The sequence below is a fragment of the Falco naumanni genome, chromosome 7 (assembly GCF_017639655.2).
Source record: "Falco naumanni isolate bFalNau1 chromosome 7, bFalNau1.pat, whole genome shotgun sequence".
Lineage (NCBI taxonomy): Eukaryota > Metazoa > Chordata > Aves > Falconiformes > Falconidae > Falco > Falco naumanni.
Genome location: NC_054060.1, coordinates 12,592,263 through 12,613,569, shown reverse-complemented (window position 1 = coordinate 12,613,569; position 21,307 = coordinate 12,592,263). Strand labels below are relative to the sequence as shown.

The window sequence follows — 21,307 nt, the reverse complement described above, 5'->3', positions numbered from 1 at the left end:
TTCGAGCACTGGGCGCATCTTCTTCCATCAAAAATGTAACCAAGGAAGTACCTCAGCCAGGACAGATGGGATTAATCTCTGCCCAGTTCAGCTGCTGGGAACTTAAGCATTAAGACTAAACAATGTTTTTAACCTTCCTCTAAACCCAGGAGGGAGAGTCAGGTCTTTCCAGATTCATTTTTACCTGTTTTAGAGAACCTTTGTTAGAATGGGAAGAACCTAGGTTTTGAGGCAAAAATTCCCATGACAAGAGGCAGCAAGCTATTTGCTTTTCAGATGGATGGATCTCAATGATAAGACCACCCATTTTGCTGCTTCAGAAAGATTTGTCATATAGTTAAGATCAAGTCCAAAGAGTCACAAAAAATTGTTTGATACTCACATCTTGGATATGTAGCTTGTACCAGTTACTACACAACAGCAAAGGATCATCAAGCTGACGCTCTACTCCTCTCAGCATTTCCTCACATCTTTTAAGACCACAAACCAAAGAAAACAGACAACTGCAAAATATCTACCTGTTCTGTAAGAAATGAGGGCTTGTAGGCTCCATCAGTAGATTTGTTTCCAGTGCCCCTCATGGATTTCATGTGTGAAACGGCCATCCGAAGAATTGTCAACTTGTCAGGCTTACGAGCCAATGCGCTACAAGTGGGTACCATATCAGACAGTTCGGTGATGTACTGTGTCATCTTATTTCTTCTGCGTCTCTCAATTTCACTATGATTCTCCCTGAACATTTAAAGAAACACCAAACCAACAGAAAAGCAGACATGATCAGCGTAAGAATTGCAACTGGAGGTAACAAATCCTAACACTTTGCACTGGTTTTACTGTTTTCACCCCAGGAGAGCAAAGTGCATTACAAAGCTAAGCACTATTATCCCGCAGTTTATAGACAGAAAATCCAGGCCACAGAAGAATAAATATGATTTGCCCATAGCTGTGAAAAGAACCCGCATTTCTAGGTATTGGCTTGTGGCCTTAATCTCTTAACCAGTTTAACTTCCTTTGGTATAAGGACAAAAAATGAAGTTGAAATATGTGAGGAACTGACAATGGCCAACTCCAGCCAAATATCCAAATTTGCTGTGATGAACCTCACAGCTTCCAGTCCTTACTCAAGGTGTTGGATCTGCTTATAAAAGTTTTCTTTTAGAGGAAACCTCTCACTGACAGCTGGATCAGGTCAGCAGTAAGCACCAGAGCTGGCTTACAAAAACCCCCACTCAATGACAAGACAGATCTCCAGTCCTGGAACGCCGTGTGCAATGTCTCGCACCCCTGCGGGGAGACACTACATGCTTACAGGATCAGACTGCAGGACTGGAACCGTATATGGTATAACAGCACATACAAAAAAATCCCCAGTAAATAAAATGAGTATGAAAGACAGCAAGTAAACATCTGGCTTGTCAGACACAGATCAGAATTGATGTTCGAGAACAATCTAGCACAGCAGGGAAGTAACAATGACAGCACGTGATGTTGCCCCGCTTTGGGCTGAGCTCCAATGTTCTCACCCTTTATAGCAAACATATGACTGAGGCGGTGAGTCAAATTTGAGAATTCTCAAAATGGACAGTCACCAAAATCTTTCAGAACTGAAGATCTGAGAATTTCTTTTCCCATACTGTAAATCACCATTACTTGATTACTATTAAGGGATTACACCAATATATGCACCTGAAATGGTCCAAATGGACCTAGAATACTTCAGTGCCTAGCACTTATTTTGCTCATACTGTACCTGTCAGGTGGCAGCTAAATACAAGTACACAACAGGTACATGATGCTTCAGATGTCAAAGCAGCATCTTCCACTGATTTCAATGAGCTGCGCATGGCATTTTCTTGTGGGATCGCTGGCTGATCCAACAAGATGTGAAAGGTGATCACCTGGAGAGTCCACCAGCATTGACCGGTATGGCAACACAACATTAAAAGAAATCGCAACATTCTTTGGAGCTGACTGTTACAAAGACTGATCATGAAAGTAAAGCTAGGGTCGGCACGCTTTTTGGCTACTTTTAATAATGAAATCTTTTCTTAAAATGCAGAAAAGAATCTGAGTTGTAGCCTGCTGCTTCCTCAAGTAGAGGAAGGCATGGGCTTGACCTGCTTTACAATGTGCATCCTGACCCTGCACACATAGGTGTTACACACGAGGCATTGTCTCCAGAAATACCACTTGTAACGGCTGCATGCAAAGTTATTACTCCTACTGATGCCCGTGCTTACTGTCTGATAGGAAATCCATGCGTCCCTGCAATGATAGCTTATGGATGTTCAGTAAATTACAGCCAGTCCCTTGGTTAAGGTCACTATTTATTTAACTTATCTATCACACTGTAATAGTGAACCTTTCCATTTCAAATGGCTGATAAGCAGCCTTTGTGTGGGTCTGCACAGATGTATGAGAAAACAGTACCTGTGTGGGAACGGATCATATACACATACACAAGCAGAACAGCTTGTGCGACAGTGCACATGTACATAACAGCACACGTGTATACATGTCAGCATATACATGCAGATAAATACGGACAAGGGGAATAAAAATGCATGTTTACATGACAAAAGCTTGCTCTAAGTTCAGCATTTTCATGGAAGTGGTGACCGAGAAGGAAAGAGAGAGACAAAGAACACATATTTCAACATATATTTTACATTTATAAATACATATTACATTGCCTGCCACTAAAGTATTTTAATGCTCCTGAACATTGAAAATAACCATTATAAAGAGTAAACAAAGTGACTGCAAAACTTCCTGAGAAGAAAGAGAAGAATATCCAACAGTCCATTCATGATTATAAAAGCTAGAAAGTAATAGTATGTTAATCATCTGGCCATGAAAACATTCAAGCAAACAAAACCCTGAAACTTTCCTGAAACTAGGTCAAATTTAAACCCTTACAAGAAAAAAAAGAGAGGCTGTCTCCTCTTCCAAAAGCATCTGCCCCAGGAACCCTGGCATTCATAGACATGTATATAGAATGATGTCCTAATTCTGTCATTTCTAACTTCATTTTTGTATGGAAATTTTGGAGGGGTGTTAGACTTTGGGAAACTGCAGCAGCTGATCCAAACTCACTTAGATCCAAGGTTAGTATTTCTGATTTCAAGCATTTTTGAATCAGCCAACCCTGACTTTTGATCAGCCAGAACGGCATCATATAAAACTGGGGGCAAACCATATTTGATTTTCCTTTTTCCTACCTGGCCATTCTTTCTGTGTCAGCAGTACTTTGATCATCGTCCCACCTAGAAACAAAATAACCCGCTCTCTAAGCTAAGGCACACGTACTGAGATTTTTTTGGACACGAACATCGCCCTCTTTTGTCTCAGCAGAAGAGCTCTACAGAACACGCCTACCTTGCAAACTTTTCCTTATCACCAGAGATTTGATCACCATCATACCTAGAAACGAAAGATAGTAAGTAAATCCACAAGGGTTATGCATTGCATGATAGTCAACACAGCAGAAAGCAAAGAGGTTCACAACTGCAAACTATTACAAGTAACAGCAAGAAAAACGAAGGCATGAGAACGATAAAGCAAAGAAAACGTAGTCTGATGAAACTTCCAAGCCATGCCAATTCAAAAGCTTCATTTGTATATTTAAAAAAGTTGGGGACACATTTCAGTGGATTTACGCAAAGACTTTGACATACACTCATTGCTTGGGAAACTTAACAACCAGCACCATTACATAAAACACCACTGAGATTTTATCAACAGCAGTCCATGAAATATTCATTGCTGTGTTGGAAGTGAAAGAGTTGTATCTTTTCCAGATTGCAACCACAACTCACTCCATTCAGCAGAGGGCACTGATGGTCTACAGATAACATGAGAGGGCAGACACACGCTGAAGTGCAATGCATTGTATAAGGATGCCTTCAGAAAAAAGCTCCAGCAGGTACAGACACTGTACCGTCTGTTGGGAAGACTGGCAAAAGCCAGTCAGGCAGATGAAACTGCTGGGTAAATAGAAGTGAAATTAAAACTGGCTTAAATTCCTAGAAATAAACAGGTACCTCATTCCTACCCAAATCAACAGATTTTAGACGTCCAAACAACTACGTATGGTGTATCAGCACAACTTCATGGAGGAAATCCAGATCAATGGGACTCTTGTCCCATGGGATTAAAGCTTCACTGTTTCCTGAAGCATTGTCCCAGCCACAGGCAGCAACAAGACATTTGACTAAAAAAACCGACATGCTGCTCCTCCTTTCCCTTTCCTAAAAACATACTAAACATTTGAAATTAGATTTTGCTAGCAGATTAACAAAAAGATACATTTGTTTGAAAAATATCTTGCTTCTGGAGAAACCAAACTGCCTGCTCCTAAACAGAAAATGTAGGTTTTGAACATATAAAAATAAGGTTAATGGCTTTTCTAGAAGTGAAGAGTATTACTGCTCAAGAGTAGTCGTGAGATTTTGTATTCATTTATGCCTTCCAAAATGATGTAACTTATTAGAACAGAGTACCTATGAAGGTCCCATGTATTAGCTAACAAAGTCATACAGCATAATTAAGCATCTTTTCTCTTCTAAAAGACTAATAATGAACTTTTTCTTTTTTTCTTCTCAAATGAATTAAAACTAATTTTAAGTACCCCAGCTGTGCAAGCTCCTCTATAAGGTTTCGTATTTTCCTTCCTCACCAAGAGTCATTCAAATACTGAAGACAAAACTGAAGCAGGACTTGAGCTGTATTTCTTTCTATGTCATGTTTAACACCAGCACCCTCAAAACATTCAAGTGAAAATACCACTTTATTCCGCTTGACTCTGCCCAGAGAACAGCTAGGCCCAAACAATTTTAAACAAAAAGACAGATTCGATGAGGAATGGCCACATGCCGTTAGGTGACAAGTACATGCATACTCCTTGTGTGACAATGAGATGCCATGCAGAGATACCTGAGCTGGCTTGGAAGTCCCTGAGAAGCAAGATGTGTTAACTCACGTGGAGTACCGTACTAACACCACTACCTCCTCTGCTCCCACTACCCTGGGGCTTGTCTACTCATCCTTGTCTGGTTGGCTGGGCTGAAGATGTTATTGCCCCCAACTACTGTTTTCTCCCTTCCAGTCTCCCAGCTGACCTCTCTGTGTGTGCACGCTTCTTCAGGCACTTCAGTCAAAGCCAGCTGGGTTAGCTTAAACATCTACACAGCAGTTCTTTGCTGATAGAGTAATTTTGACTGAGACAAGCTAGGAATCGGTCATGTGAGCAATTTGCAGAAGGGAAAAGTCCTAAAATGAGGGTACAACTAGAAGAGGATGTCTGAACATGGCCCTGGGCACCTCTGCACTGTTTTTCTGTACTCTCTAACAGCACAACAGTCCAGGGTTTTTACAGCATTTAAGATTTAAATATCAGATTTTGACCTGACATCTAAAATCAACTGAGTCTAAGCACCGCACAGCATACCTCTGCCATAAAAATAATGGAATTATTTGCTCTCCCCACCACCAGACTTTGAAAGCCTGAAGCCAGGATGGAGATTGACCAGTGCACATGCACCAGTGTGCCTTGAAACCCTGACACTTACGCAGGCACAAACCAGGTCACATTCATCACAAATCTTGTTCCCTTAACGTATGTCTTCTAGCAAACATTAGAACTAGCCCTCAGATCACTAGTTTTAACACCTGAGACTGGAATATCCTTTCTGTAAATGACATCAGCTAAACAGGGGTGCTGCTGGTCTTGTCCAGTAGGTTATGGTACAGCATTACAACACATCTTCAGCGTACTTATCTTTCAGACTGACTAGGAAGATCTTGTTAAAACCCTATGGTGACAGCTGTGTTTCAATACGGTTGCTGCTACAGAGCTGCCGTTAAAATTTGGATAATCAGCGGTTATCTGTAGGCCTCAAAGTTATGTGCTCCTCACTGCAGCTGCTGGGGTTTCTAATGAAAAAAATGCAGTGTGACCAAAAAAAGGAAAAGTGAAAAAATGGCAACGATGCTTTAATGTTTGCTTTTATTTCTAGCCTAGCCTATTCCATGGTAATTAACATTTATTTTGGCAAGTTTCACTATTCAGTTACACCTAATGATACATAATGACCTTTAATCTTAAAAAAAACCCAACAATCCACACCTCTGTCATATTGTCTTAACAAGCAGTTAACATCTGAAATAAATTCAAAATGTAATTCATTTTCAGTGGCAGAAAGACAACTTCAGCAATGCCAAATAACCAAAGTTCATCTACAGCAGTTGAAATAAGCTACAAATCACAAATTTTCTCATTTGACATAGCTGCAGAGCAAAATTATGACACATACTGTTAGTTTTGTAAGCCAGTAACTACATTAGGCAGATTTCTGCCAGGATGCCTAATTTGCAGTGGAAGCTGATAAAAACAGTAACTAGAATTTGGGTCAGGTTGTTGGCAATCTCTTCAGCCATATTCATATTGACTTTAAAACATCAGTAGTGAGACAGCCGTCGTTCTCCACTGAAAGAAGCCAGTGATTCAGCCAACTCTTTGTAAATGCTCACCTTGAAAATTTGCTGGGTCCCTCCCCATCTTCATCATCAAAGTCCATTCTATAAAAGCAAGATTTCCATATCAGTAATTGTGACGTTGGCAATGGTGACACAAACATTCAAGCCAGCAGTTATCAACCTTGTTTGATTTATATTTTGACTGGAGGTGTTAACAACTGTAGATTCCAGTCTTGCTCATATTCTCCAGACCCCCTAAAAGTAGTTCATCAGCTTGCTAGGAATACAAGGAGTACAAGTTTTTTTAAAAAAATAATTAATCACTGTTCTCCACTGAAATCTGCACTGTTAAAATGAACAAATAAAAGGAAATACTAAACAAATGCAGTTCTTGTGAGATAGTCAGAAGTAATATCTCTTAGGCCTGATAGGAGTTTACAGAAATTAGTGGGGACTTTATGTTAGAGGACCGAAATTAAGGCTAAAGAAAATAAAGTTCTAATGCTGTACCTTATAATAAACATCAGGCCACTATTTTTGCCCCGGTCTAAAGAAAGCATGTTAGAGAAAGAGCAGAATAAACTCACAGCCTCTCTGCTAAGAGGATTATCTACGTCACCACTATTGACTGTAACCGGGGTACATTCTTTAGACTTGCCCTATATTACCGATCACTTCACACGAAGTACCAGCCAGTCTGCAGTTGGCAACTACTTCGTGGTATTCCTGTGGTCATTATTAAAATGACCGATGGGGCTACCATGCACCTGACTTACCTGGTTTATGTCCCAGACCTTCTTCTTAAGTCAGCGGAAGAGATGAGCTCTTCCTTGGGCCAAATCCCAGCCCTCCAGTTAGGCTCCTCCAGGGAGCCACAAAAACCAGGAATTTCTTTCTTCACATCATAAACAGAGAGAGTAGGAAGATTAACTTCCTAAATTAGCCACCTAAATTAGTTTCCTATGTTAGGCAGTGTGATTGTCTCCTTCCCACTGATATTAAGTCATTACAAAGTTATGCAATAGCATAATTTCCAAAGCATTTTATACACTTTTATACCTTTAAAAAGAGGTGGACAAATGTATACCCCAATTACAAGGGGGTGACTCTGCCATTAACGGAGACTAAGAACCAAGCTGATACAAAATTATCATACAAAATTATTGTATTAGTGTATTTATTTTAATGAGAAAATACACTGGTATGATATACAGACCTTGATCAGTCACTTAAATTTGAGTAGATAGGAAATCGTAGTTTTGTTACACAGTTTTGTCGGGGTTCTGTTACACTCAGCTTTCTTACATTTCAGTGTAATAAAATGTCATACAATTATGGATTCCATGTCTCCAACACTCTTCATATTAACAACAGATGTAAGTCATATTAAAAGCAAAAACCCTCCAAAGTGACACTAATATTTACCTCAGTAAAAAATTAATCCCTCCCAATTAAAAATTAATGATTTCCATGTTCAGAGTGTGGGAACAATGATGTAAAAAGGCACTCTAAAACTACATCAGCATAGAGAAGTATGAGTGCCATTCAGGCAGTACTGCCTTGCTTCCTAACTCTGATAACCAAGACAGACTGGTCCACAAAAGATGTGCCTGAATCACAGCAATCTATGTACAATCAGGACAAGGGCAGCAAATAAGCACAGGAATTGGAAGTGGTATTAGAAAAGTCACAACAACATTCTCCAGATGGTAAGAGTGTTTATTCATTTCTGGACGAAGCAGAAAGAAAACCATTTTCCCCCAAAAGCCTTACAAAAAGACATCTGTTTAATTTGGTTAAGTTTCACACAATCGTCATTTTCACTATAAATTTCATTTTTGCTCACCTAGTTACCACCAAATCCAGTTTGAAAATCAGCAATGTCTCAGGCACTTTGTGCAGAACGCCGCCACCCTCCAGCAGCCAGCACCCTCACTCGTGCCACGGGTCTGAGCTGACATGCCACTACCTGTCACCCCAAACATGGCCTTCAGCGCTGGCACCAGCAGCCTGGATTTCGCAAGACCTGCTGCATATACAATACTCCCAGCAATTCAACATTTACACATAACCATCTAGCTGAAGGTCTCCTCTTACCTACCTGCTTCTTCCCTACATATAGTAACGTGCCTATAGGTGCCATTCCAGAACAAACTTCTGAGTTATTTCAATTCCACTGTTCCTACCTACTGGGCTGGCTCCACTTGAAAACACTCACAAAAGCATCATGTCAAGCACATCCTTCACTGGATTCACTGCCAACCGAAATACAACTGAGAGAAACCTCCAGTTCCAAACTCGGGGAAAAGGGCCGCAGAAAAGATATATGCCTATGGGGAAGAGCCTTTTCTTCAGGCATTTAATAAGACACTGCTTTAATTTGGGAGTAGATTAATTTTGTTACTCCTTTCCTTCCCCTCCAATGCATTGAGATTCCATGCCTTGATAGATTTTCTTAGCTTCCAGCCAAATACTCCAACTGAGTGCTAAGAGATGGATTTTCCCCCCAAAATCAAATATTAGCTCTACTGCATTTAGTCTAGTCTGTCATTACTGGAATATAAGGCAGAGAATTACAGAGAAGCCGGTAACAGTTTAAGGCTTGATGCTGTTGCTCACACGGTATACGTACTTCCAAAGGAGTAAGCAGGACTACCACACCTATTTATCTAGATGGCTGGATATCAGCTTCTCATCTTATAAGTTCTTAATGGGTTAATATCCATAGGTGATACCTACCGCATTTATAGTGGGCTCATCACGGCAGAATCAGAGTGCCCAGGGTGCAATACCATACTATAGCAGACTAAATCTTTAAATAATGCCTTTGCTTTGTTAAAATGCCTAAAGACATTGCCTTTATTCCAAATGCAAGATTATTAAAAAAAAAGAAATTAAACATAAAGCTCATTAAAAATGTCAATACTTGTAAAAATACAACAGCAAGTGTATCTCTGTCCCATCTTTCTTAATAAACATGTTTCCTAATTTTACATTCCACTGTGAAAAATGAGAAAAACCCTTCAAAACATGAAAAAAAATCTCAGGTATAAAGCCATTGATTCCAATGTCCTGACTGAACTACTGTGTCTGCTTTATAGCAAAGCGGAATGAAAGATGGGGAATCAGTTGTAACGTTTAGCAAAACACAGCAGAACACATAAAATTAATATTCCAACAAACTTCTCATACCCTGACAGATAAGGTCTTCTCTTTAGATAGAATATATTGCACATTAGCTGAACAGTAGAAGCAGCCTCCAAGAAGACAAATTACATCATTTCAGAAGTTTCAGAAAGAGTATCTTTTATCTTAATTTAAAATTCCCATTAAAAAGAGACTTTAAAAAAGAGCTGCACTATGCTCTTTTGTTTTGAAGAGACAGCATAAATCTTGTTTTTCTCTTTCATACAGTTCACATCAATCGTAAAAAAACCCTGATGTATAAGGTACCTGTTAAAATAGATCTTCCTCAAAAGATGTGTGTGTACCATAAATACTGTGACAAAACTATATTTTAAAATTGCTTGGTTTTAATTAGAATCATTTTCATGCCAGAAAAACCCACAAAAACTCAACACCCTCCAGCAAGGTGGTCCTGCACAGGTTAAAAAAATTCGAGAGGGAGAAGATGCAAACACTGCAACAAAATTATTATGTAAAAATCCCAAGAAATGTCAAAAGGTGGCTTGCCATGATTATACAGCGTAGGAAGGGGGCAGGCAGGACTGATGAGAAGCAGATGCAGCTGAGAGGCAGACGGGGATCTGTACTACAGCCTTTTGTTCTGTACAATATTGGGGGGTACGACCAGGGAGGGAGGCTGGTGCACTGATATCCAGCAGATACATCTCCCCAGATCTTACATTCAGAGAAAAGACAAGACTATATATGCCAAACTGAAACAAAGCCAATGCAACTGTAAACCAACCAACCAAAGAAACCCCCCTAACCCTACCCTCCCCAAGCACAGATAACCTAGGAAGGTGAAAAAGCCCCATATCCTCTAATACAGCAAAGCCTAAAGAAAAACCGTCTTAAATAAAGAACTGATGTTACATTAATCTAAGGTAGTCATTGACCACTGCAGTGCCCTACCTTATGCTGTCACTTTTTTCTATAAAATATAGGTATAAATTATAGAAAGGAAAAATATTTTTCCAAGCTGTCAATGAAGCTGAATGCCTACACGGCAGGAACACCTTCTGGATAGCCAATGAGTTGCAACTGATCTACATTCAAGTCCATACAGCAATTATTCTGCCAGCTTGCCTCAGCAATTATGAGAAAAGAAACAATTTTCAGAGATAACCAGAGCTGGAAAAGATGGCTGTGTTCACTAGCTACATTCCTTTATGTTTGACACAAAGCATTCATTTCTAAAATGCCCAAGGATTTAGGTGTACAAAGATGTATCACCAGGACAGTAATGAAAGGACCAAGTGTTCATTGCAACTTTGTTCAAAGAGAAGCTAGGAGGAATTAGACACAGCAGGCATTCTTTCCCTCAAGGTCTGAATACATATACACTGAACAACAACAAAAAAACGCACCCTCAGCTCAGGCTTGGAGAAGGGCTATTAGTTCAGAGCTATGGTGCACAGATAAAATACCACCGTCTGGGTATAACAGCAAATCTATACTCACTTACTCACTGCATTTGCATGTTAAATACATTCAAAATAATTTGATTTTATGTTCCTCCCACCCTCGCCCCACTCCATTTTCTCACAAATAGATGATGATACTTAAAATGCAATGGTTAAAGCATAGCTTTCAATTAATACCAAGTCAGTATTTCATATAATCAAAAGATTTCACAGTCAGCAGCATCAACCCTTGGTAACGGTAATTTGTAATTTGCAAACTGGTATTTGCAGTCGACATGGTTTATGATCAAAAAAGAGATCAACTACCCTGCAAGTCAAAAGTACAAAGGCTTATATATGTTATGTAGCAACGAAAAGATGTTAATACTTTTTCTCTTTTGAGTGCAGATTTGAAAAGGCTTTTTCATTTAACAGTCATACAGCTAGCTCAGCCTATGAAGCTGAGTCAGTGGGGCTAAATCTCTTGATTGTCCTGTCTGAAGGACCCCCCCCTCAGAACAACCAACCTGACCATTCATTTCACACCAACTTAGCTCCACTCCAAAATGACATCCACGCTCTCCCTTTTTAATTCATTCCAGGACTGAGACTCCAGCAGACACCTAAAACTGGCAATGTATTTTGGTGAACAATCCCTAGAGTAGCTCTCACATGGAGTAAAATCTTTTCCTTAGGTGTCCATCAGAGAAGATTTTACTTACACTACCAATTCCCATTAAGCCCTACCACTGTCATATTTGGGGCTAAATATAAGACTAATCAATCTCTTTTGCAGGCACTCTCAGATCAGGTATCTCTGAGAACTTAAAGACCATTATTTGTGATCAACCTTTGATAAAAACAGGGTGGGTTGTTAATGCCGGAGAGTAGTTTTCTGCCCTCTGCAGCTCTTGCTATGCTGTTCTAACGCAGGATTAGTATGTGTTGCCACAGAGCAATCTGATGTGGAAAAACTATCCTTACACCACACCAACCTCTGAAGTTGGATAAAACAAATTTTCTTCTTTATCAGAGCCCTCAAGCTAGTGTGAGGGCTGAACTTGATTCAGGGCCTTTCTCCCAGAAGGAGACTATGCTGCATTTCCAGTGAGACCTAGAATATTGCAGACCACGGTCTCTGAAGAGTGACTGCTTGTGTTATTTCTGTACCTGGGACTATAAAGAACACTTTTTTAACAGAAGGCCTCTATTTGAGAGATTCCAAGTCCAAACTTCAGATGAAGTTGGATAAGTCTTCATGTGCAAGTAAAAACACATCTCACTACCTGCATTCACATGATAAACCCTTTTAAGGTTAAACAGATGTAGGCAATATGCATTCATTGCACGTACAACAGCCACGTGATCCAAACTCTGGTTCTTGATGCTTTGCCAAACCTGAAAGTCTTTTGAAGCATGCAAAACTACAAACAATACGCTTATCAGCAAGTTTGATCTTGCAGGAAGAGCAGATACATTGAAGAGAAGAAAAAAAAAAAAAGCCATAATGTAGTTCACATACATAAACATTACATAATAAACAGAAACGTTTTCAGTTTTTCAATACCAGTCATTTCCATTTTCAGACCTGAAAAAAAAAGAAATGGCTTACCCAGAGCGTCGCTTTCCCCCTCTGGAAGGCATGGATCCTGCCATTCTCACTTGTCCGCCTGCCATTGGTGCCACTGGCAAGGCCACCGAGCCAGGAATATCTGATGCCATTTCTGTAATGCAGAGGTTGGGAAAGAGGTGGGGAAAAAACTTTTAAGCCATTACCTTCAAGGAGAAACTTGCAATGACAACATCAGAGACAGGTCCTTTCAAAAATAAGCAGAGAAAGCCTTCCTTTTTATTTCTAAGAAAAACTAAAGCTCTCCATGAAAAGACCAGCAGATTCACAGCTCCCTTAAAAGAAGCCCAGTTCTGTCGACAGCCATTATGAGTGCCATACAGGTGCCTCTGTATTCCGATTTACCTAATAGTTCTAATTTTACTTCTCTGAGGGGCTGTCAGATGAAGGCCAACAACCTTTGACAACAGTTAAACTGTCCTGTAGAGAAATGCACAGCTGAACTCCCAAGACAAATGAAGCTGCGGATCATTGTACCTGGGTACCAAGAAAACTAAAACTTCAAAAGCTTCTCAGTTTGCTACCGGGGTCAAGAGTTTAGACCAGGGAAGAATTATCAGGTGACACTGGTTTTTGTATTTTGGTGGCATTCTGAAGACCAGACTGAACTTAGCAGAGCTCCAAGGCTTTCTGCATCTCTGCATGGTGCCTTGCCAAGCAGAACCCAACCTGAAATCCAGGCTGATACTGGTCCCTCTGCCACTGCTGTGGGTACAGCCACAGGTTAATGGATCTTCAAACCTCGAAACTTTGACTTGAGGAACAGCAAGAGCACACCTTAACCAACGTTTTTTAGACTGCTAATGGCAAGCACTTTTACAAACTATTAATAACAGCTCATTACACTTCAAAAGAAGTGGAATATAATGTATTCATACCCTTTCCTCCTGTCCCATGGGTTAAGCATGTTTTGCCTCTGTGCAACTCTTGTAAACTACGTAAGCAATTAAAACGTTTTTAATGCAGATATACTCACTCTGCAGGTAAAATCCACAGTCACAACATTGAATTATCTTGAAAGAAAATGCATTCTCCTTCCAGCTTTTCCTTTTTGTGTTTCTTGAATTGGCAGAGTATATGAAGCTACAGATAAATATATTTACTAATGGAAAGCAAATCTGTTTTAAAATCTTGCCATTTTTTTCCAACAGATAAGTACAAAAGAACTTAAATTATGGAAACAGGAATCCATGTTCTTTCATTATGTCTGGAGAGCACTTAATCTCTGCCACACTTTCTATAAATCCATTATGCAACATTATGCATTTCAAATAATAACATTTCATCTGTTCACTGATTTCATGAATTTCTTCTAGTACATTTACTTTTATTAACTCCTTTCCAACTAAAAAGCAACAGAGCAAAGTACTCATCTAATATTTTTCAACAAAGTGTGCAAGGACAAACAGTGAGACCTCTGCCTACATCAGCACACCATGGGAAGTCCCACTGTGTCTAAAGCTGCTGCTATGTGGAAACACTACATTAATGTATATTAGCATATTTCCATACAAATAAAAGCATGAGCTTCCAAACAACTGGTAAATTACTATTCCCAGAATAAGTACCCTTAGAGGTCTAATGCCAGTAATTCACTTGGAACATTCAAACTCACGTTTCATGGATAGAATCAAAGGTCATTTCGAAATGCTCTGCTCACTCATTTATTAAAGCGCATGGTAAAAACCGTAACAAATCTACCTGCAAAGCATCCCTGCCACTCAGAAACACATGCCAGTAGAGATCATCACAGAGAGAACTTTTTTTTTAAAGTAGTAATTGTAAAACAATTTCAGATCAACTCTGAGCAGTATTTTAAGAGAGTAAAAAAAAAAAAAAAAAGCATTTGCAATTGTGATGAGAAATCCTGGTAACCTCCTTTTCCTCAATCAAAGCTGATGAAAAACCAAGGCCATGGGGTGAATTCATCTACTTTTAACAGTCTAAAAGTCAAAGCTAATTATTTAAGGTAAATTTATAAGTCACTAAAAGGGAAACAAAGCACCATCCCCGCACTACTATGCATCCCATGCTCAGAGGTGCATCAGAACTGGTTGAGTAACTCTTTCTATAGGTCCCTTGCTCTCACCACTGATGACTCAGGGAGACCCTAGACAGTTTTGATCTGATGTCCTGTCCAATTTAGGTGGTTGTGGCTAGGCAGAATGAATTGGTTTTCTGCTCTTATGTTCAGCCTTTAATGTATGAAGACATGAGAGGTTAGGGTCATTAGCAAGTTTCAATTAGTAAGGAAAAACAGAAACTGTGTACTTTTTATAAGAAAAAAAGAAAACAAACAAAGGCTGAAAGAATGGCCAACCCACAGGCTCAGTTACATCAGTGTCCAGAAACACCTCAAAGGAAAAAAAGCATGTCTTCAATAGTTTTCATTGCCAAGATATAAGCACAAGAAGAAAAAAAAATAATCAGGGGATCCACACACATTAATCCACGTGAAAGCTCAATTAAGAGGGAGGAAAGCTTCAGGCCCTTCAAATCAGAAGACCTTCCATTATGCAACAGTCTAAAGGTGTGACAGACCTGCACACACATCAATGTCTCAGATGCCAAATTTACCCTTCCACTTCAGATTTTCCCATGCCAAAGAGACACCAGCCATTGTAGGACCTACTGCAGCTTTCATAGGACTCTCAAGGGTGGACATACACTGCTAACAAAAGCAGTCAGGTTTCCAAGATTCCGTTCCTGACTCAACAGATTTAGAGTTCCGCAGATGGAGAAACCAGGAGGGTTGGGTCTGTTTTCAAGCCACTTAGTAAATACAGCAAAGAAAGCAACTCCAAGGACAACACCACCAAGGAGCATGGAGCACCCAGAACCTGACCTGCCTCAGCGAGAGCAGCCAGAGCAGCAGTGAAGCACCTCACACAGACTCTCGGTGCACAAACAGTGACACCAGAGCACTACAGGAGGGCTTCGGGGATAGAGCTGACAAAGTGACCCCATGGCTCAGCTGCTGCCAACTGGGTGTTGGAAGCTGCATCAAAGCTGGACGGCTGTGCAGAAGTGTAAGCACTAGACTGTGGCTGTAAAAACTCTACTTACAAACAGAGCAACTCCCTGCTGCCGGCTGCAAGAACTTTTGGGGAGACGACAGAACAGATCTAAGCTGCTTCCAGAATTACTTGCACCTCTACTCATCTGCAAGCATCTAAAAGGATGAGGTCCTTGATGGTATTTTTACATTTATAAAGAAGTGCTGGTCACAAATGTAGAAACATGTTACCGCAAAAAATGAGGGCCAATCTGGGAAGTCCGAGCCACAAAAAAAATTTGATGGAATAGTCAGCTGCTTCTCTGACTAAGCACTTGAGAAGTTACCTGTCTGCGTGCTTCGGGAAGAAACAAGACAGAGGAGAAAAGACACTGATAGACTGGAATCTCAGATAGAAATACTGTGGCAGAGAGGTATTCCAGGGAGCTGGTAATTAAAAAAAAAAAAAAGAAGAGCGTGCATCAGACAGACCTACAGAAAAATAAATATATAAAAAAAAATCACAAAAGTAACCTGCAATCGCGTCAAGTTTCATCAACATAAATTTAGGGCAGCCCCTTGACAGTAAATGAAGCTATTCTGTTATAACATGAACTAGTACAAAAGCCAGCATGGCAGAAGTAGGCATCAAGCTGGTTATATATTTTTAAGAAGAAAAAAAAAAAAAGGCCATGCTGGGTCAACAATCATAAACATCATGTTTCCGGGCTCATCTACACCCACGTCCAGACACATGTTAACGCTGATGTTCACAGAGTGTTTCAGCAGCGACAAACATCAGGAAATAAGCTGTTCTCTTCCCAAGATTGGACTTTCCTTCTGCCAACAGAAATGAAAACAGGCATTGCTTACTTTACCCAAAATTAAAACATGAGCATAAGGGTATAATGTTCAGAAAGTAAAACAAGGTCAGGCTAACTGTTCATGAAAAGCATCTCTAACCATCAAGGCAGCGTTCTGAAAAAAAAAATAATTACAAGTTCCTTAGTGTTAAACAGAAATCACTTTTCTGCTGAAAAAAAAAAAAAAAAAAAGCAGTATTTCATTTCAAAGTTAGAAAATTACCTAGATATCTGCCAAAGAACACAGAAATGCTATTAAAATAAAACCAAGCACAACGCTCACAGTCTTCAGTGGATATTCTTCCAGTTTGATGACACCTAACTCTTGTCTTATCGCTGTCATGCCTGGGCCAGGCCTGATCCTGCTGCTAATATTCATGTTCATCTTGGGGATCCATGAGGAGCCATATTAATCCAGGGACAATGTCAGTGCTCAATGTAAAAGCAGCAGAATTAGTCCCTCCATTTCTGCCTGGATTTAATTTCACTGCTGAATGCTTCAAGCATAGATATTACACTTCCCTCTAGCACCACATGCAGGTCACCCCCAAAATATTCAGATATCTTTTTGAAATAAAAGACAATCTGCAAATGTATTTTAAAAATACAGGGATAAAATACAGGAATTTATTCCAAATGAACTCCACGTTCATTCCAAACTTTGTTATAGAGATCTGTACAGAAAACGGCTACTGTGCACTACACAAAACAAAACACGAAAGGCAAACTAGCTGCTGCATAAGGATACCTTGAAAGTGCACATGAACCACAGCCACATTAATGGACAGTGCAACACGCCAGGATGAACCCGGACTTCTTTATTTCAGGCAGAGAATTATTAAACCACAGCTTACTTAAAACCAAACTTTAAATCTTGAGCCCCACCCCAGATCCACCACCTGAAATGCAGCTCTAACTCATCTCTGACACAAATCTGTGACTTGCTGAGACACCCCCCGAGAGAAGCGCAGCTCTGACCAGGTATCTTCACAGACTGCATCACACAGCTCCACAGATGGTGCTTCCTCCTCTGCTCCTCTCCAGAAACCACAGACGTACATGGTGCTGTGAAGCTTTGAAATACAACCAGACACTGTACATGACAAGACTTTGTAAGTCCATCTCATAAAAGATCCTACCAGCCTCACTATTTTCAGCCACTGGGACGCCCCAGGCGATACTCCCCTCACCTATACACACCAGACACGGACAGGGCCAGGTTTAAATCTGAAGCCTACCAGAGAAATGCTTTCACAGACTTCAACGCACTTTCAATCCCCAGCATTAACTTTTAAAGACCAGTTCCAGGTTTGCTATTACATGTCATGTACCACTGAGCATGCTCTCCACAGGGCTCTTTTTATCCTTCAGTATCTACTGTAATAAACGGGATTAAAGTCAGGTATCAGCATCTGATTAAACAAACAAGATTCTACTTTTATCAATACAAATACGACAGATTTGCAACGGCTAATCCGCAGAATGACTGAGATGTCAATCACCTCCAAGTAAATGTGTATCTAAGGCTAAATACAGAATTACGAACGTGCCCTCTTCCATGAACAGCATCATACACAGAGATTTTAAATGTTCTAAAAAAGCAGATTTCAACAAATTCTTTGGAAAATGTATTTTTCCGTACCCTAAAGTCATATGGGGTTAGATGCATCTCAGCAAAAAGGCTTTGATTGCAGTCAATTGCAAAGGGGATTTTCTGCCTGCCACAGAGACATTTAAGAACAAACTAAATCATACCTCTTACTTTAGAATATGCCAATGAAAATATGAAGCCACCATGTAGCCAAAAATATTTCACAGAAACACCTATGCTAAAAATCTAGCTACATACTCAGTCATTGCTTTTATGTTAACTACAGAGATTACAAAACAGAGCTCACTCTCAGAGAATATAAAACATTTTCATTGTTCCTGGTAACTCTGTTAATACTATTTTACTTGCATTCCATTGCCAGATACTTTAAATAGACTCCACATCAGAAAGATCTACTGTACAGAGAGGTTATGCAGAAAAGCAGAAACATTCCTTTCCATGCTCTTAACAGAATTACAATAACAACAACAACAAAAAAAATCACGAAATATAATAAATCCCACCTTTAAGAAAGACTCTTACAAAGATGCTATTTCTTTGCTGTGAACAAAACCTTCCTGAAGAGAAATTTTATCCGCATATAAGAAGTGTCAGAAACCTCTGGGAAGAAATGTAGCAGCATTGGTATTCTGCTCAGAAAATGTCATCACAGATCTGTTTACCTTAACTGTGGACCATGATTCAGCCGGTGACAACCGTCTTGCATACTGATCAATTTATTTGCAGCAAAATTACTAACATTTTCTACTTTAACCATTTAGGTTCTGGAAACAGCTACTAAGATAGGGAAGGCTTTTATGAATAATATATAGATCTTACTTAATTAAAAACTTTCCTTTCCACCACAATGCCCCATACTTCGGGGTATAGGGGGGGACCCCCCTATATCTTGAACAAAAATTAGGGCATACAGTGAGTAGTTACTAGAGAAACACTCCCTTTTTTAAAATTAAAACCAGAGTTTCATCATCCATCTGCATCACAGGGAAATGTTAAGTATACACTAAGAGGAGGGGAGATGATGCAATTAAGCTGATCATCTTGGGGGAACAACCATTTAAGAGAGTGGCCTAATGGGTGGTCTAGAGGCCAGATCTAGTTATCTCACTCGCTGCCTTTTCTGCTGTCACTGAAGCAGATGCCCAAGTTACTGCAATGTGACAGATTTAAGAGATACCTACCATATGTCCCACCAGTAAACTGGGAGACCAAGTTTTGAAGCCAAAGAGGTGAAATCCTCTACAGTGCCTCCACACTTCACTGTTGTGTCCATACAACCCATTTGTGGAGCCCTGAAATCCCAGTACAAACCATACATTTTTGCATGCCCTGCAGTTCAACACCATGGAGATGTGCAAAAGAAGGGGGGATGCAGGCACAAGAGTTAGAAGTAGACCTTGACAAAGAGAGTTTTGGTTGACTTTAGGGGAATTCTTGCTTTAAGTGCTCAGCTTGAGAGACAATGTGAGACAGATCCCTGCAGGATAAGAAGCCAACACTGAAAATCGGGGTCCTCTAGAGCATCCAAAACTAGGCATGCAGAAAGCACGGCATCCAAAACCTCTTTAGTGGAAACATCAGTCTTACGATCTGTAACATCAAAAATTATTTCATACAGTACTCCCAAGTGCTTTTAAGTGCTACTTTACAATACTTATTATGTTTATTTCCAATTTTCATGCCAATAACTTTGTTCATTCCAGTGGTCTGTGGTCAGGGCACAATTTCCACAGACGTCAGGGCATAAGAAAAGGACGCAGACCGCATGAGTGCTCACTGCCTAGGTCTTCTCTGCCTGAATGACCAGCAACCCATATACAACTGAATAAACTCAGAATGGCCTTTAGTATGATCCAGAAGACCTGGAGTCACACCTCTGCCCCTACTGCAGATTGTTATAGAGTAAAAATTCAACTTGAAGTGCAGACATTACTGTCTAAGGTTAGGCTGGGAAGAAGGGAAAGGGTAACTGCTTCTTCATTCCTTCTATCTTTCTGACAAACAACATGGTACCAATTCACCTTCTCACACACACCCACGCATTTTTCCTTGGCTATTTTTCCACTTCTCATTCATACTTCCCTGTTATATCTTCACGATCTCTTCAGCCTCTGGCTTAGATTAACTATTTCTTGTACTCCCTCTAGTAAGCCAATATGTCTGACTGCTGACAAGTCCTGCCAAACCATGACCATTCCCTTCAAAAAAAAGAGGTTGTTGGAATTCAAAATAAGAAGAAAGGATTAAAAAACAGGCCTTAACGGGTCTTGTTCTGAAAGTGTGTCTCCAGCCTTTGCAAATAATAAACCCCTCAGAATTAAACCAAGGCTTGTATCTGCACTGTGGAATGAACTTGAAGACTGTCACCTGAACCTAAGCGCCCAGCTATCTCTAAAATATGAGAGATCTTTCTCACTGCAGAAGTGGGGGCTTTATCTCAAGCAGAACAGCACCTAGATCTCCACCATGATTACGACGGACAGACACATTAGAAGAAAAGCACTTCTCACATCCGAAGTCTAGAAGCACACTGAAAAGTGGGCTAGAAGCAAATCCAAGGACCTGGACTCTTGCGCCGAAAACAGCCTGAGCCTCCAACACTTTGCAAGTCTCACGGGTATAGTCACAAGTAGGAAAGTGCACATGCAAATTGGGCAGGGAAGTAAGGCACCTACAAGGCCAGTTTGCAGAGAGGATGAAAATCTGGCTTTGAAAGGCTGTTTCAGGATTGATGGAACCTTTATTAAAAGAAGATAGGCAGGTCCTTAGCTTACATGAAGCGTCACAGTGAAGCTGCAGTCAACTTGAAGCTGCAGGATCATTTATGCTGTCTGAATGTGACCCTACCTGGTTTTAAGCCATTATATACATGGCCATGCACTAATACAACACAGTTCTTCACTTTTTTCTGCCTTCATTTGCCCTGGTTTTATTGATGTTACTTCAGTTGATATTAGTGACATGTGGCAAAATTACTAAACAAATCACCAAAAAACTAAGCTACCCAAACTATGCATCATTTCCATTTGAAATGAATGGTGATCCTCCCTCCTTCTCTGACATTTTGTATTTGCCAAAAATAACTGCATAATTACAAGTTGTGTGCAAGAAACAGAAGGTAACATTCAAAGTTATTTTCCA

At 40.1% G+C, this 21,307-nt stretch overlaps 1 protein-coding gene across 3 annotated transcripts in view; it reads right to left on the bottom strand.

The window, feature by feature from the left end:
- The window catches only part of ARNT2 (aryl hydrocarbon receptor nuclear translocator 2), a 107,398-nt gene that overhangs the window by 68,810 nt on the left and 17,281 nt on the right, over positions 1–21,307 (bottom strand). The window contains exons 2-5 of one of the 3 annotated variants that reach the window (XM_040600654.1): positions 12,679–12,790; positions 6,532–6,579; positions 3,379–3,423; positions 519–732 (exon numbers count right to left, since the gene is read on the bottom strand). In XM_040600654.1, coding sequence (XP_040456588.1) covers positions 519–732; positions 3,379–3,423; positions 6,532–6,579; positions 12,679–12,790 — 419 coding nt within the window. The other 2 variants (XM_040600655.1, XM_040600656.1) reach the window with 2 other exon arrangements.